The 18,394-nt window shown below is 42.4% G+C and overlaps 2 protein-coding genes across 3 annotated transcripts; one reads left to right on the forward strand and one right to left on the reverse strand.

The window, feature by feature from the left end:
* Positions 1–75: 75 nt before the first annotated feature.
* slc25a40 (solute carrier family 25 member 40) lies at positions 76–5,637 on the forward strand. Of its 2 annotated transcripts, none has more exons than XM_017425125.3 (10): positions 76–267; positions 426–530; positions 1,500–1,559; positions 1,659–1,753; positions 1,897–1,964; positions 2,613–2,737; positions 3,237–3,520; positions 3,623–3,704; positions 4,371–4,451; positions 4,556–5,637. In XM_017425125.3, exons 2-10 carry the CDS (start codon positions 431–433, stop codon positions 4,687–4,689), a joined length of 1,029 nt encoding a protein of 342 aa, XP_017280614.1. In that variant the 5' UTR covers positions 76–267; positions 426–430; the 3' UTR covers positions 4,690–5,637. The 2 variants fall into 2 exon arrangements, with proteins under 2 accessions (XP_017280614.1, XP_017280615.1); XM_017425126.3 differs by having other exon boundaries at positions 94–165.
* rundc3b (RUN domain containing 3b) lies at positions 5,210–17,661 on the reverse strand. The gene is made up of 11 exons (XM_017425123.3): positions 17,459–17,661; positions 13,018–13,133; positions 12,056–12,189; positions 11,477–11,562; positions 11,292–11,381; positions 10,056–10,136; positions 9,612–9,786; positions 9,192–9,349; positions 7,816–7,962; positions 6,951–7,072; positions 5,210–6,864 (listed from the first exon to the last, which is right to left on the reverse strand). Exons 1-11 carry the CDS (start codon positions 17,551–17,553, stop codon positions 6,719–6,721), a joined length of 1,350 nt encoding a protein of 449 aa, XP_017280612.1. The 5' UTR covers positions 17,554–17,661; the 3' UTR covers positions 5,210–6,718.
* Between the last annotated feature and the right edge of the window lie 733 nt (positions 17,662–18,394).

Raw genomic sequence — 18,394 nt, forward strand, 5'->3', positions numbered from 1 at the left:
ATTTTTTGCAGTTGAGTGAACGTAAATGAAAAACGTCAGGAATCTGCGGAACTGAAACAACCGTATTATGTCACCTTTGCGGTGTAAACAGACATGCTAGGTTGGCTTGTGACCCCCTGTCAACACACACGTGTTTGAGCAATGCTTTCCCGTTAGAGCCTTCAGGTCAGCAGTTCTGGCTGTACTTTTAGTAAAATAAAAAGACCAAAATGGAATATGGTTATTGCGCTGACGGGACACGTCGCTGATGTTGTGTTATTTTAGCAGGTAGGTTAATTAAGCTAATCAGCTAGCAACGTTAGCCAGAGAGAGAGAGATCACTTGATAAGGCTTGTGATGGTCCTCTAGCATGAAAACTAAGCCACGCTTCATAAACTGAGTAGTACAGTGAATGTCATAGTGTATTTTATTTATTGATTTTGCAGACAGTATGAATGGTCAAAGTCCTGCTCGTCCTGCCGGTGATGGCATTACTCCTCTGCAGCAGATGGTGGCTTCCTGCTCCGGAGCTCTCCTCACATCTCTGTTCGGTGAGACACTCTGGATGCCCCCCAGGGTTCAGGAGCCCGTAGAAACATCTCTAGCAGCAGTTATTTGAAGGATGGCATTGATTGTGCTACAGGAAATTTGTTCCCGTTTTATCTGTTAGCGGAGTTTGTTTTTTTTACATTCATTTAATCGAGGTGTGTGTTTTTCTTCTTTATATAACCACATCTTAGATTCCTCCACATCATTTGAATGTTTAAATACCTCTTTCAGCAGGTGTCCTGTTCTTCTCTTGCACAGTTAGGCCTCAAGGACATTTGCTCTTGGGAGGATTGGCAACGGTCTTGAATGTTTTCCATTTATGAATAAATTTTCTTACTTATAAAAAACCCAAATGTTTAGTGAACATAGCATCATAACATTTGTTGCCAGCATCATTGCTTCTCCAGGATAATTGCTAATGCCTTTCCTGATGGACATTGTCACTTGATTAGCAGCATTTCTTAGTTTTTATAGAAGCTGTTCATGGCAAATTTAATTTTTATATTTTTAAGAACAGATAATTATTTTCTAAAATGTTCTGAAATGTGAAACCTTAACCTGAAAGGTGGTGTGCTTAGGTTTGTACTATAATTATGATTAATTAGCAGCATATAGCTGCTTAAAAACATATTAAGTATTGATCAAGTTTCATTACAATGATTAATAGTACTTTTGTTCTCAACAAAATAACATAGAAGGTTAGAAAAAAAACACGTGTCCATGTTACCAAATACAGAAAATAAGCTGAAATATTCTGTAAATCATGAGACTGATTTGTAGAAAGAAGTTGCATCTTTTATTGTTTATTTAGCACTTTGCATCACTTGAGATCCAATTGGTGTTGTAAGTTTTGCATGGAAAAAAAAGACGTTTAGGGAAACAGGTGAAAGACAAAAAGGTTACCATTGTTGAATAAACACTGTGTTGTCCACAGAAGTTCATGCTAAGCAGCTGTTTGTTGTTTTTTTCAGTTACGCCTTTGGATGTCATAAAGATCAGACTGCAAGCACAGAAAAATTCTTTATTCAAAGGTAAAATAGATACCAATCTGAATTGTGTTTGCACTCGTTAATGTGCCCTTATAATATAATATTTGTACTGAACATGTACTTTTTCCCAATTCCTTTAAGGCAAATATTATCTCTACTCTAATGGACTTATGGACCACATATGTGTGTGTGAAAACGGCTGGACCAGAGCCCGTGGTCACTTCACTGGCACTTTTGTAAGATTTTCACACATGCAGTTAACAATCTACTGGTTACAGTAATGTTTAAAGACGGGGCTCCTTCACTTTCAAGTAGTGAAGTCACATTATAACTTCAAACCTCTTCAAACACCCTGACTTTCCTCTCTCCGTCTCTGCAGGATGCCTTCTACAAAATAGTGCGCTGTGAGGGAATCAGAGCCTTATGGAGCGGGCTGCCTCCAACGCTGTGAGCTCAAACCCTTCTGTCGTTTTCAATCCATCCTGGCTTTGTTGAGGCCGAAACAGCTTCACGTTTTGGTTACTCTCTTGACCTTGAGCAAATGTGGCAACTTGCAAGTTAAAATTTGTCAAGCCTGGAGCTGGTGTGCTAGTTAATGTGAGCTAGAACTAGAGGTGGAGTTTAGTGCGTTCCATTTATACTTGGAAGTCAGAATTTTCGAGTTTCAAGTTGTAAAAAATCAACTGGAACGTCTCCCTAAAGTCACAATTTGATCTCAGAAAGTCAGAGAAGCCTGACCAGCCTCAAGCTCAAAGTCCAAAATGGCTGCCCAGCGCATGGATAGTTGGAACAGCTGCAGTGATAAACTTTTTATAATGTGTGTTTGTATCTCAGTAACTTAGTCACACACCCGGTACGGTCCAAACAGTTACTAAACATGTTGCTACAGTGTTTGAATGCAGAGAAATTCATTGTTATTAGCTTGAGTTGCTAATTCTATTTAGCCTGCTCATTAAGCGCAACAGTTACTGTCGTAAATCTGACTGGTTTTCCGACTTGCAACTGGAACATGGTTAAGTGACGAGGCATTTGTTAAAAGCCACCCCAAACAGGGTCTTTCCAGTGATGTCACTTCTCCTTGTGTTGTGTTTCCAGTGTGATGGCTGTGCCGGCCACTGTGATCTACTTCACGTGTTACGATCAGCTGTATGCAGCGCTGAGGATGAGGATGGGAGATCGCGCCCAGGAGGCGCCGATCTTAGCGGGTGCTATAGCTAGAGGTGAGCCGAAACCCAGCTGTTGTTAATCATCTGTGTGCAGCTTGTTTGGATTAGATCTGTGCAACAAAACAAAATAAACTGTTAATAAGAAAGCTATTCTTATTTTAGCCAAATAAATTTGTAGCAGATTTAATGTTTGGAATTTAATTTCCTGATTAAAATCCAAGCGCGAGCTCCAATAGACTTGTTTGTTTTTTGGCCTTGGGTTTCTGAAGTATCATCCCACACTAGAGTTTATTAAAGAAAGGTGATAAATGTTCTTACTGTGGTTCACGTTCTCTTAGGCTCTACTATTAATAACTGCTTGTAAATTATTAATAAAAACAATAAAATAGGCTGTTAATTACATCTTTTTATTAGTAATTCTCTAAACAGAAATAAAATGTTTTTAGTGACGATTTTTCCCTTTTAGTGTCATTGTTTTCCAGTGTTTTTTTTTTTTTTTTTGTCCAGCGTGGATTATCTGCAACTTTTCTTGTTTTTTTGTCTCTCGTTTCAGTGGGTTCGGTGTCGGTGATCAGCCCCCTGGAGCTGATCCGCACCAAGCTGCAGTCCCAGAAACAGTCGTACAGGGAGCTGACCGCCTGCATCCGCTCTGCGGTGGAGGCCGAGGGCTGGCGCTCTCTCTGGAGGGGTTTGGGGCCCACGTTGCTCCGGGACGTGCCCTTCTCGGCCATGTACTGGTACAACTACGAGAGAGGCAAGAGGTGGCTGTGTGAGCGGTACAAGACCGGGGAGCCCACGTTCAGCATCACCTTCACATCTGGAGCCGTGTCGGGCTCTGTGAGTGTCTCCGATGCTTTCCTTGAGCAGCCGCCGTCTTGATAAAAATCCTCATAGTTCGCTAATAAACTGTCACAATAATTCAGATTTTGTTTGTTTCAGGTGGCAGCCATTGTTACTCTGCCGTTTGATGTGGTCAAAACAAGAAGGCAGGTGGAGCTCGGGGAGCTGCAAGCAAAGAATTGTAATTATTGCCTTTTTATTTTTGATTATCCAGATTGTTGTTCAGTAATGTTGTTAACGTTTTCACTTCTTTAACTATGAGGAATTTGGTTTATAAGACTGTAGAGAAGCTTGGCTAATTTTAAATTAGATGGAGCCTGTTGCACTGAGCACTTGGAGTTTTTTTCTTTAGGTGAAAGTTGCTCATGGTAACTACATGTGGAGATTTTAGAGGAAGTAAGACACAAATCGAAAAACAGGCTTTTCTTTTGAACTTTTGCTGTTAATGGACAACAACCGTTATCTTGAGCAAATTTAAATTAGGATAAGTATTGATTTGTCTTTGTTTTTGCTTTAAATAATTGTTTCGTTTTTCGGTGAAAAGTTTCAGGTGCCCATGTAGACATTTAAAAGATCCCCTGACCGACATGTGGTTGTCATATGACCGTTATCAAGGTCACAAATCAGAGCCTAAGGAGCTCCAGGATGAATCTTATCAGCATTTGTAAAGATTTTAAACAAACAAGAACCAAGTTTCAGGAAGTCTTTCTCTGGGAAGAGTTGAGTGCACAGAAACAAGGTTAAAAAAAAACTCAACACCTCTGCTGGAATGTGTTGTCAAACCGAAATGATTACAGTAAACCAGTAATGATTAATTTAAAGTTGACTGACGTCTTCGTCCTTTCAGTGCCGTGCGAGTTGTCCTCGACCACGTTCGGCGTGATGAAAAGGATTGTGGCACACAACGGCTTTAAGGGGTTGTTTGCAGGTGGAAACATATCAGATTTTTATTTCTTTCTAACACTTGTATCCATGTAAAATGCAGACGTTAATGAGCGATGCGTGTCTTTGTGTTGTCTCTCTCTCTGCCAGGTTTCTTCCCCAGGCTGATCAAAGTGGCGCCCGCCTGTGCCATCATGATTAGCTCCTACGAGTTCGGGAAAGCCTTTTTCCGCAAACACAACCAGGAGAGGACGCTGAGGTCACTGCCATCCACGAACACGTGACCTGTTGACTGCAATCGCCATATGTGTTTGGGGGGTGATATGTTGCCAAAGTGAGACAGAAGCAGGAGCAGAAAAAAATTATCTTTTTCTTGTACAGAAAGATGCTAAAGATGATCAAAATGTATATTAAATAAATACTTTCTGATATAGTATTTATATTTTACCCTGAAATCTGTATGTACATCCGATAGAAACTATTTTAATTCACCTCGAAACAAAGTTTAAATTATGTTTGATGTGTTTAGCAGCCAGCAGGTGGCAGCCGATGTTTCGTTGTTGTTGAATCCTCAGAGGTGATCATGTGCACTGTGCCTGATGTCCTTAAATTAGAGAAGTAGTCCTTTTTTGTGCTTTGTGTCACTCGTGAGTCGGTCTCGATCAGCTGTGACAGAGCCTGACGTGGGTTTTAAAAAAAAGTGACCTCTCAAATGCTCCATTACAGATTTTCTTTGTATTCGTCAAGTTTTACCACTCCGAACACTTCCAGTTGATTTAAAAAAAAACCCTCAATGTTCTGGTGTCAAAGCAAGTTGAGTTTATTTAAAATGAAGAATAAAAAGGCAAATAAATCCAAAAGACACAGTCTGCTGTGCGTTTGTGCAAATGACCGCTGGAGGCTAATATTAAGGTCGAGGTACACGGGAGCAGAAATGAATTTATGCGGATATTTTAATACATTTGGTTCCTGCTCGTAAAATATCTGCTGCTTGCAATTTGTTCCGGAGTCCCCAGTGATCCATTAGCTGTACCTAAACTTTAAAGTGAAACACTGCATCTTAATAATTAAAGGGAACCCAGAACTGCAGGGTGAGTTTACCTGAGAACAAAACGACGTGACGAGACATGAAAATAATTCTGATGGAAAACTGAAGACAAACAGGACTTAAATGATTAAGCTGCCGATGGGTTATCACACGGTTGCAACAGTGAAAACAAAAAAAAAAAAAACAGAATAAACCTTTATTTTCCTCTGACTACTGGAAAGTATTACCAGTAATCCTCCAGACTGCAGCCCTGATCTGATCCACAGTCAGTTTTTAACACCAGCTTTTAAAAATCCTGACAATACTGAAACCTGAAGCACAACTTAACATTTTTTTTCACTAAAACTGATATTCTGAAGTGGGGTTCTGTGGAGAGGGTATGAATAATCAGTATCTTACCTGCTGTGGGTAGTTTTTTGATGGGCCTCAGTTTGAAAAACAATAGTTTAATTCGGACCGAAGTGTCCTCCAACTCTATGAGAACCTTTACAGGTACACAGTTTTGTGTTAAATTGTTATTTAAAATTAAAAGACTATTTGAGATTTGTGCACTCGGTCTGGGAACATGAGGAATTCTGTGCAGAGCTTAGAGTTGAGACAAAACAGAAACAAAAAGATTTTTTTTTTTTTAAAAAAAGGACATAAGAACAATAAGGAGCAATGGAGTCACATGCTGTTTATATTGCACTGTTCATATTTAGTTCTGTGCCTGTTTGCAGCAGGAACATTGTATTTCGGCCAGAATAATCTTGTAATTCAAAATTCACAGCGTTGTAAAAGTTTATAAAATACCAATTACATGAACCATTGCACAATTTTTGAGATTGGAGTTGTTTCAGGACCGCAGCGGTCCACTTTGGCCTGCTCGTTTTAGCCGTTAGCTCGTCAGTCCGCTCAGAATTAAACTCTGTTCCTCCAAACTGAGGTCTTCCAAAGAGCTACCTACAACAGGTAAGGTATTGATCGTCCGTAAGCTTTCCACTGAACCCCACTTCCTTCAGATCTGAGCTACTCCCTTTTTAGTTTCTAAGAGGGGAGGGAAACAACAGAACAAACCCGGTTTCGCGCATATTGATAAGGTTACGTTTAGAGATCTTCAGCCGTGACGTCATTTAGTCCGATGAAGCTGCTCCAACACGTTCGACGGCTACCGGCCACCTCGTTAGGCTCTGGGCTCCACGTTCAAGAAATTGGCTTTACAAATGGAGGGAAAGTTCCCGGATCGCTTAGCTCTGGTGATGAGCTGTTTTGCAGCTCCTCATCCTCTATGAAGGCGTGACGCCCGGACTGCTGATCTCTGTCGCCGGGCTGGCTAAACACTCGCTGGACTTCAGGCTGGTCAGGGACTTGTAGCTGGTCACCGAGGTCAGGGAGCCGCACAGACCCCTGAGTGACGGCGTTTCCTCCTTACCTGAAAGACAAGGCGCACCTGGTTACTGTCCGGGTCAAGGCGGGGCGTTCTCTTTATTCGTTCTGTATTCGTCAGAGGAGCCGTGCCTTGGTGAGGCCACCGTGTGCCGGCCGGCCTGGGCTCCAGGCCCGACGTGCTCGACGGTCCGAGAGACGACTGAGAGAGGCTCATGTCTGCAGACAGCTGCTCCAAACTCTGGAAACTTTGCCTGCGTGACGACAGAGAAAGACGTTCATCCACCGGTTCCCCAATTGTTTCCTTGCATGCGTGCCTGTTATGTTATTACACAGGGATGTGACTCAAAAACTGCTTTTTTGCGGCACTTGGAGAAGAAAATCTGTATCTGCACTGTTCAAAAGTTTAGAGTCATCCCTCGTTTCTTTATATTTTGTTCCAAAGCAGCCAGACTTTCTTGTAATCTTAAAACTGGTCTTAATCAGTCGTCCCTCAAACTTTCCAAAAGCTTTTCTTTGGACTTTGAACCTTTTCTACTCGTTTTCTGTGCAGTTACTGACCATTTCCAAAGGACTGTTTATCACTTATATCTAATTTATGAATTATTCAGACAAAAAAAAGGCTCCTAAACTGAAGGGATGAGCCAGTGCTGTCGCGACACACGACAGACAACTTAGCAAAGAACTCATTTTGGATTGGACCTTTAGGTTTGGACTGAAGATGAGTGAAAAAGCAGCTAAAGTCCCAAAAAAAAAGAAAAAAAAAGACCTTTAAAAAGCCTGGAAAACTAGTGATCAAGATAAAAGATGATAAGAAAGTCTGGCTTCGACAAAAAGTTGAAAAAGTTAAAGGTAATTTGTGAGTCTACAGATTTTATTATCTTTATGCGCTCATGTAGGCATGTAGTTTAAAATCTGTGAGCTGATGGAGCAGAAAGCTGGACTGGAAGCAAAATGCTCCATTAAATGTGTCACCAGAATATAAAAATCAGCCTACTCCTTCCACTGCTCTGCGCTCTTCCTGTACAGCAGCGTGTCCAAGGCAACGGCGTTTCCATCCAAGGCAGCCGCAGACGGCCACTGATTGGTCAGATGGGCCGTTAACTCCTGCCTGGACCTCAGATCGTTGTTCTTCAGCACAGTCCTGAAAATACACGGCAGGCCAGGGGGTTAGAAAGGCTCTCCCACCGAGTAAAACCACCTGAGACAAAAAAAAGCTCCAAGGTTGAAAACTGTTGAGATTTTTTTTATTTTGAGTTGATTTTCCGAGAGGAAAAGATGACCGCCCGCAGCTTTTCATCCTGTCCTTGTGTTATGGCACCGTTTAATCAAGCTTCTGAAGGCCAATAATTCTAATAATAATCATTCTTGTAACGTCACTGCGGCTGCATTCATCCCTCGCTGTTTCTAACATAAACCTCAGGAACACAAATGTCCCTTTTCAGTGATTTATTATTCTCATTCAGTACATTTTGAGACATTTATGTGGTTTAAAATTCAACGGGTACCACCGACCGTCTGTACTTTAATGCAGCAAACATCACACGGAGCTGGAGTTGTTTTTTGTTTCTGTCTTTCCGCGTTAATTTTCTCAGTAAATTTTTCAGACATGGAGCTAAAATTTGGCGTGGTGGTAGCTGAGAGTCATCCCCGTCACATACCCTGAGCTCCAACAGGTTGGATGAGCTCTTTGTTTTAAAACTATGGCACTAACTGTGGAAGTCAACCCCGTCGGCCTGACGGCAAAACATCTCAGTGAAACTTACTAAAATCATTGGATGTACATCTACAACTGATTTACCCCAATTCAAGATGGCTGCCGCAAAAACTCAGTCAGATTTACAGATCTTGAGCTAGATTTCAGTGAGGTAGTAGCTGAGAGTCATTCACGTCGCACACTCAGAGGGCTAACAGGTTGGATGAGCTCTTTGTTTTAATTTTTAATTAAATTAATTTACAGCAGGGAATATGCATTCCTTCAGGGGATGCTGGGTTTTAATTTAGACTGTTTTTATCACTTTAATCACTGCGTTAGCATCCCACTCATGGCTTGTTTTTTATTTTAATCAATTTACTATTTACTGTTTTTGCATTTTAAACCCTCCACTAAGCTAATCCCACTGGTTTAAGAGTGAAGCATCACTTCTACAAATCCTTCTGGCGCGTTGCGAGCTCTGCCCTGGCTGAGATTTTTCACACTGATTCAGCTCCCAGATGAGATCAACACACTCCACTGATGGAGTCTTTTCTTTGTTTGGTCAGAAGAACACACAGATAACAAACCCCTGCGGCCTCCGGGCCCGGAGGTCAAACTCCGGGCTCACCTGCTTCAGAGCGGACCGACCTCACGTGCGCTCAGCGGAGGGGACTCACAGTTGGTTCTGCAGTTCCAGGATGATGAACTCCAGCTGTTGCTTCTCCAGCGTGTGGGAGAGGTGTGCGTCTGCCAGGCTCTGCTGAAGGGCTTTGTTGTGAGACACGGCCTCCGACAGCTGGGCTTCCCGTAGACGGACGAGCTCTTCCAGGTAACCCTGATGGACGAGCAAACACAAACACACGCACAGGCACTCAAACACTCCTGTTTGCTCAGTCCCACAAAGACGCAGCCGAATAAACGCACACTCGGAGGTTTCTGCTTTGCACTGAAACCAAACAAGAAGGCAGAGGAAGAAGATAGACGCAGTGTTTGTGTCAGAAACAGCCCTCCTTCACAAACCGAGCTCCTAATTATCGTACAGCCTTCAAACAAAATGTCACCCAGCCCCCCTGCCTCGTCACCATGAGATCACGCACCTTTTGCTCCAGGGCCAAGCGATACTTCTGCTCAAAGCGCTTGCACTTGCTGACCAGGTTGCTCTGCTCGGTGAAGATCGACGCGGCCGTGGCCGTTTTCTCGGGCGTGCTGCTCTCGCTGCCGCTGCTTCCCAGAGTCCTCATCTCCTCCTCATCGCTGCTGATGCTGTCTGTGCTGCACAGGGGAGCCAAAGTGTGCCCCTTATTAGTATGCAGCCTGCACACACTCCCAAACCCCTAACAGAAACACCGACTCCCAGACAGGAGCTCAAATCTGTGCCAGAAATAACTTAAATAGCTTAAACTAGCAGAGAGAGACGAGTGCAAGCGGCTGAACTGAAGGCAGTTGCATAGTTTAGCCTTTGCAGCCACATTCATTTCATTATTAGTTGTGTATATTTTGGGGTAACATGAGGAAATGGTATCCAGCTTTGATCTCCGTACCTCTGAGTGAACTTCAGGTAAGGTGTGTAATCGATCACAGCAGGACAGCTGCCGTCCAGACCCTCCCCTTTGAGACAGAAGCTGAAGATAAAACAAGACGGGAAATTAAAACGCAGCCTCTCCCGCTCTGCCTTTCCTGTCTTTAAAACTTTAGCGATCCTCGTAAAGATACTCAGAAGGACCGCTTTCTTCGGATAAGATAAGAGAGTTTGTTGGCACTTTCCTGCAAGGAGATTATGGCGGCAACTTCACACGTTCAGCAGCAATAAACTCAAACACAACAGAATATTAGAAACAATAGAAACGCACTGGCTCCATTTCTTTTTTTTTGAGGAAAAAAAGGGAGTTTAATTTTCAGGGTGCAGTCTTTTACACAATAATGACTCTGACCCTCCACATCACCACAGTAAAATATTTATACTGAAGTTAACAAAAATCCCACAACTGCAGACAAATAAACTTTATTTAACTTTTTAATAAAACAATTTAGCTGCACCAGACGTGATCTAGATGTTATTTAAATCCTTATATATAAAAAAAAATTGTATTTTATTCTATTTTATAGACAATAAAGTGGAATTATTTTGATGATTACTTTAAAAAAGGTCACATATAATTCATTTTTCTTTGTTTTGGTGCTTAAAACACACCCACTCTCGCCTTCAAATTATTGTTATATATATTTTAAGTCCGTCAGAGATGATATACTGTATTTCTAAGTGCAATATGACTTCTTTTTATTTCTATGTTAATCTAAAGCTGTTTACTTCTTTTATAAATTAAAGCACATGTAACACTTATAAAAATAAAACAACTGTATCCAATTATCAACATAATGTGCCATGTTCAATAAATTAAGCATAATTTTAGGGGTTTTAATAAACCTCACCCTTTGTTTCATAATAAAATACAATTATTGGCAGGTTTTTCTTTTACGAATAATGCATAATAAGGTCCAAAGATTTCAGGGAACACAATATAATGCAGCCAAGAGTTACACAAATGCAACAAAACCTCCCATCAAACTGTTTGAAATCTGCACAGCAACGCAACATTTTGAAGATTTAAATGAGTTTGGCAGTAACAAAAACACTGCACAGCTTTTAGTCAGAAACTGATTCTTCCATCCAAGTCGACGATCTACTGCAGCATCTTTATCATCCTCGGGTTTCTTCCTCCGCAGACCAGACGAAGAAGATCAGGACAAGAGGGAGGGAAACCACGGCTGACACGTACCTGAAGTCGATGGTGTTGAGTCCAATGAGCGTGTCTGCCAACAGTCCCGCCTCTTCTCCCAGCATGATGGCGCCCTCCTCATAAAACCTCCTGCGATCAACACAGGCACACAGATTACTGCCGTTAGTTCGATTCAGAGAAGAGCGCCTGCCGCTCTGCGCTTCTATTCGCACGACGCCGAACACCTGGTGGTTTTGAAGTCTTTCAGCGCGAATGAGACGTACTCCGACAGCCGTTTCTCCATCAGGACCACTCGGATCCACGCCCTTCCCTGCACAGAAAAAATAAATAATTCAGGTACTTGAATCAAAACCGACACGTTGGGATTTTATTCAGTTGAATAAAAAGCCGTTAACAGAACAAAAGCATCCATAGAGCCAATATACAAACTGAAAATCCTAAAGACATCGACATAACGTGGGTTTGTGTTTGCTACCTCCTAACACAGGGGTCTCCAATCCTGGTCCTGGAGGGCCACCATCCTGCATGTTTTCCTTGTTTCTCTGCTCCAACACACCTGATTCAGTGGTTAAATCACCTCTTCATGTTCTGCAGAAGCCTGTTAATCACCCATCGATTCAATTCAGGTGTGTTGGAGCAGAGAAACAAGGAAAACCTGCAGGATAGAGGCTCTCCGGGACCAGGGTTGCCTACCCTTGTCCTAACACAACCATAAATGTGCTTCTTTGCTGCTGCAGCTCTTTCCTTTCTCTCCCTGCTGTGATGGAACATTTAACAGGCTCCTAGGATGGCAGAGGCCGCACCTTCGCCCTCGACGAGCGCACATTTTCCATGCTCTCGATGCTCCGGATGCAGTTATGAGGCACTTTGCTGCAGGCGGCCTTCACGTAGTCCCAGAAACTCCGAGGGCTCTCGTAGCCAAACCAGGTCGTGTGTCCTGAGAGGAAGAGACGGAGAAACTGGGATTTGTACCGACTGTGTCCGGGCACAGGGTTTCCAGCGCTCATTAGGCTGTGAACGAGTCGACCACAGGGCTACATGTACCACGCACGCACTCACACCTACGGCCAATTTAGAGTCGCCAATTAACCTAACATGCATGTGTTTCTATTGGGGGAGGAAACCGGAGTAGACCACCAAGTTTACCTTCTTGCTGCAAGGCAACAGATCTAACCAGCTAAACCACGGCACAGAGTTTCAGTCAGTCAGTTTAAAAGCCTCACGTCGCTTTGATAAAGTAGTTCCACTGCTTATCACCATTCTGATAAGTAATAACCTATAATTTACTATGACTCGCTGCAGATTTTCCCAACACAGCTGACACCGATCCGTATTTAAAAGAAGCAAAATGTAAACGAGCTTAACTGCGGATTAACTGGGCTTAAATGTTTCGTTTTCCTGAATAAAATGGGTGACAAACAGATTGTTCCACTTCCAAACAGTGGAGACAACAAATACTGTTATTACCATTCCCGGTGCTCTGCTACAGGAAATATTTATGTTATGTTAAAGCTGACTGAAACTCTGCATTTTGGAGGCTGAGGTGTCTTGATGAATCAGTCATAGAAAAGTCACAGCACGTAACCACAATATCCTCTGCTCCTTTTCTAGCTGATGAGCTCTATCACACATCCTGTGTTTCCTTTAACTGCATGTAAAAACACAAAAATCAAACAAACTACATAATAATCTGATGCTCTGCTAATCCTGTTCACGTTTCGATCGGCTGCCCGTCTGAAGCAGCTTCCAGCAGCAGGTTGCCCACCTTTGAGTCGATGGCTGAAGACGTGCTCCAGGATGGAAACGAAGTTAATGAACTCCGGAGACGAGTCGTCTATCGTCTCAAAGCAGGAGCGGTCCAGCAGAGTCTTCACCGAGAACCTGAACAGAGCGCACGCAACGAGGTTACCATCGACCAGGCGGGCCCGACTTCGCCAGCTTCACATGCAGAAATACAGAAAGGGTCGTGCAGCTCTCTTCCATTAGGCCGGGGGGAAATTAATTCTTGTTAAAAGCTTAAACAGGCACAAGGAGTTTGAAAGAAATGGGCTTTTCCCAGACTGGGAACGATACAAACAGCATCAGGAGCTTTAGCTGGAAATTGCTTTTACACACAGAATATTAAATATTTCACAGTGAAATAACTCGTATATTTTGATCATTTTTAAATTTTATTTTATCAAACTTCAAATTCAAAGGGCTTTTTATGATAAAATAAAAAATCCAAATATATAATGCGTTCCTTCATAAATGTTTGGTAGCAGAATCTTGTCAGCTGTAAAAGTTTTTTTTTAGGGTTGCAACAATTATTTTGACTTTATTTAAAAGCTCTTCAGATGAATTTAGTTCAAGACTGAACACTAAAGTCTTTTTCTGTTCAACCAGTTCAGTGTTTATTTCAAGGCTTTATTCTTCTGAAAAATGTCCACTTCAAAACTAGTTTCTCAAAGTTGTCAATATAATATTCATATAATATAATATATATAATTTTATACGTTTTAGATGACAGAACCTCCTCCAGATTTCCTCTACTGTTGAGCTGCTCGTTGATAAAAACGTGGTTTACTGACAAAAGGTTTTTGCGAACATCAATGGTGCCGGTTTGCGTCTGTCTTGAATCGTGGTGTCCTCTTCGACCTTTGACCCTGAAGCTCATTCAGTGATCAGCCTGGGGTCTTTTAAGTTTCTCGCACTGTGTTGTTTCCAACAATCCGTGCAAACATCTGCACTTTTCTCACTGGTTTTCTTCTCTTGGACAAATCTCAAACCTTCATCTTTCAAATGATGGACGCACAGTATCATCAGTACCCAGACATGTAAAGTTAAATTTAAACAGGTGGTGGATAATTTCAGGGTTTTGTAGCTGTAGGAGGATCTTTTTTTTTTTTTTAGAAATCCTACTATTTTGCTTGTTTTAGTCAATACAAATGAAGACAAACTCACATGTTAAATGTAAATTAGGGTATTTTTTTCAAAATTTTATAAACTTTTGCACATCAGATAAAAACAAAAACACACAATATTGCGTGTGTCGATTTAAAATTATATCTTGCAAATAAAAACTTTCTGACGCTCTCAGGCAGCTTGTTTATCCTAAACACATTAAATATGATTATTCAGACTACTTTTTTAAGCAGTTTATTATTTGTGGATTAATTCAGGCCTTGTGAACACTAAAATAATAAATAAATAAATAAAACTTGATATTTTATTTTTAATTTAGCTTCAGGAACTAATTAGCATCAATCCAAATTGGTGCAAACGACTGTGTTTAGAGTACATCTGGTGTTTGTTTATAACAGCAAACATAAAAGCTTTTTAAGTTCTTGTTCAAAATCCATAACCTGCTTTTATGGATTTAATCAAAACGATGATTATTGTTGTGTTATTTGTTAGCAGGTGGATTCTTTGCCTGGAACAAGAGACGTACATTTACCCAAATGCTCATACAGACAAACATAAAGCATCAATCATTAACACACACACACACACACACCTATCAGGTTTCTGTCATCAATTCAAAGTGACGACACCCAGAGCTGACCACAGCAGCACAAACGAGGCTCTGATTAATCTCCTGTGATAAAATCAGCCGCAGCAACAGTCGCACACAAACCGACTCTCCCTAATCTGATTTCAACTAATCACACAGGAAGAGGAGCCTCTGAACAAGGCTGTGTGTGTTTGTGTGTGTGTGTGTGCTTTTTTTAATCTTGGCAAAGCGTGCGCAGACTTCGACGTTAAATAATCGAACTTCATATCTGCGGCTCTCGCTCCTCCTCGTTGCTTAGCAGCGGGGTGACGGAGGGCTTCCTGTGGAGGAGACGATAAACTTCATGTTTATTAACTTCCGGACACCTTGAGAAACGACGTTCTCTCTCAAGTCGGGTTCTGCTTCCACTTGGACGTTTCATGTGGACGCGTGAAAGACTTTTCTTAAACGGGATGTCCTCACGAAGACAAAGCAAAGCAATTCATCTTTTCACTGATTTGAACTGTCTCCTTGTATTGGTCTGCATTCATGGGTTCACCTTCTACTGAACCTGACAGCGTGTGGTCGGGTAAAAACCACAAAACGGGAAGAAATTCATTTTATCACCTGCTGCCAGGAAAGATGTTCCCCACAGATAGTTCCCCATGTGTGTGCGTGTGTCTGTTAGTAAAATATCTCATGACCCACTGGATGGATTATAATAAAACTCAAAGCAATCATCAGCTGGTCGCTTACAACTTTAGGAGTGTGAGTGTGAGGACACTGCTCTGCTGTGCCACCAGAATGGCTGATTTAATTGTCTGGATTCAATTAAACGCTGGATGACTGAAGGTTTTCTCCAGCTAAATGAAGAGAAAACTGAACTGATCATCTTTGCACCAGAAAAAGAAAACAACTGTAAAGAGAAAGCAGATCCTTGGGGTCTCTGGGTTATTTTGCTAACTCTTCGGTTAGAAACCTTGGGATAATTTTCGACTCTGGTCCGATCCTGTTTCTACCATCTGCGAAATATTGCCAACTGTCTCTCGTCCTGAAGTGGAAATCCTGATCCATGCTTTTGTTTCGTCTGGCCTAGATCTTTTCCACGAGCTGCACGCACGTTGCAGACCGGCTGCAGTCTGTGCAGAACGCCGCTGCTAGACCTTCCGACTGGATCTTCAAAACTTTTGTCACATAGCTCCACTTCTACTGCGACTTCTTTGGCTCCCAGTCCATCATCGAGTGGCTTTCGAGATTTTGGTTTCAACTTGGCGACACACCCGAATCAGGGCCTTGAGGTCCCTGTGATCAAGACCTGCTGATAGTCCGCTGATCGGAGAGTTGGAGGAAGGGAGTTCCAGAGTCTTGGAGCCACAGCAGGAAAGGCTCCGTCTCCTTCAGGTTTTAGTTTTCTCTGGGGGACAATCAGCAGGTCTTGATCACAGGGACCTCAAGGCCCTGATAGGGGTGTTTCGCCAAGTTGAAACACCCCTATCAGGGCTGAAACACCTTTAAATTTGCTTAAATTTGTTTTGTGCACTCGTTGAAGCACGTTGTGATTTTTATCTTGAGAGGTGCTGTGCAAATAAAGCTTTCCTTACTTACTATTTATGCAAAAACATGAAAATGGTGTGAGGTTTTCACCCAAACAGAGACAACCCCGGCACCCGAAAGGCCTAAAATGCGCACAAATTAAAGCGGCATTTCATTTCCATGCATATTTATCACTTAAGGATAATACCTAGGATGTCAAATTTGTTCTACAACAGCGGAAGGAATCATTTCTAATGATTCACCCCAACAACCTTTGCGGCCTCATGATGAAAAACACAAAGGAAAGCACGAATGTGCCCCTCTCGTTCAGTGTTTTCCTCCCAGTCCTCGACGTTTCCAACGTGCCTTGTCGTCTCGCTGCTCTTCTCGTCCCTCCTCCGCCTGTGCCAGTCATGAAGTCGATGGCTGGTGCGGAGGCAGGAGGAGCTGGCAGCAGATCAGCTGGGCCACCAGGCAGCACCTTATCTGTTTACTTGTTGTGTTTGCTCTGAAACGACACTCTCTCGGGGTAAAGCAAACTGCTGCTGTCATAACGATGCAGACGCTTCCAAACTTTGGTCCTTCCTTTAAAAAATAACTAGTTTGCTGTTTTGAGCACACTGTGGGGGATTTGAAAGTCAGTAAGTGACAGCCGCCACAAATCAATGAAACAGAGCAGAGTTCTTTGTTTTTACTGATATGTATAAGTGGCCTCAGTTAAAAAAGGGCACAGAGTTCATGCTCCCTATAGATTGAGCTACCATAAGCAGGTTTTTGGTGATTTTAGCACAGCGGATGGGTGCTCCAAGGACAACAACAACAACAGGGATGAGCAGAGCATTTAAAAGCACACCAGGGTTCTCATGGGTGCAGGAAGTCGGATCTGCGGTCTGCAGAGCGTGCGTGTGGCTTTAACTGCGCGGTGGGCTGGGAGGAAATAAAGGTGAAATGTGATGGTATGAATGTTTGATGAGGGGCTGAGGTGTGTTGCAGAGAAAGGCTGGCTGTTGTTAGCCATGATATGATGATGATTAATCAGAGCTCATTTAAAGTGATTTAGCCTAAATTTTATGTCTCAGTTCAGGCTTAATAAAAGGGATGGAAATCAAGCTGCGGCTATAAGCTTTAATATATAAGAAGCTGAGGGAAGGAATTAAAGGAGTAGCATCATATCTTCATGAAAAGGACCGGAGCTCCTCACCTGCACACCGTCAGCAGATTCCTCCTCTCCACCGGGGAGCTCCTGCCGGCTCCCCGCTTGCGGCTGAGCTGCTGGCCCGCGCCGAGCGACGCCATCCCCGGCTCCGGTCCGCGAGCTGAGCCGCCCTGCTTCCCTCCGCGCGAGGGAGAGCAGGACCCGCGGCGTCCGAGGCGCAGGATGACGCTCCTCTGGAGGTGGAGGAGGAGGAGGACAGAAACAGGAGCGATAGAGCGCGCTTCCGGTTGGGCCTTTCAAAATAAAACAAATGTTTTCAAAACCTAAATTATTCACCCGTTCTTCATTTAGGATACATAATAGCAAATGTTAAGGCAATTCTAAAGTTCTTTTGGGGATACAACTTTTAAATTTTAAAATAATTGCATTTAAGTTCATGTTCCTCGTGTCTGTGTCTGTTGAGTTGAAAGCTGATCCATTGTTGTTTTCTGATTTGGATTTAACACATATTTTGTATCTGATACGTAAATTTATAAAACTGACAGCTGACTGGGTTTCGTTAATGTTAGTGATGTGATCATGCGGTCAAACGGCGCCATCTTGTGGCGAAAGACACAAAACAACAGACTCTGGGTTCCGGTCTTGTGCGAAATTCTGTTCCCCCTGTGTCGGGAGCGCGCATTGCAACCAGAGAGGTGGATCCGGCGGTTACCGATTTCTCGGTAAAAACTACTCATATAATCATGTCAATGTTGTAACTTTCAGTTTAATCGGCAGCTATCAAAATAAAATAAATAAATAAATAAACGAAGTCTTGTGTGGAGGTCTTTTTACGCTGTTTTGTGTTATTTTAAACGCGAAGAGAATCGATCTTTTTTCAACTTTGTCTCTTAAGCCTGACAAATAAAAGTCAGTGAACAAACACAGGTTCCCAACACGTAGTGTGCATTTATAATTTTTCATTTCTGAAACAAGAGGAGC

This window comes from Kryptolebias marmoratus, linkage group LG16 (genome assembly GCF_001649575.2).
Source record: "Kryptolebias marmoratus isolate JLee-2015 linkage group LG16, ASM164957v2, whole genome shotgun sequence".
Taxonomy (NCBI): domain Eukaryota; kingdom Metazoa; phylum Chordata; class Actinopteri; order Cyprinodontiformes; family Rivulidae; genus Kryptolebias; species Kryptolebias marmoratus.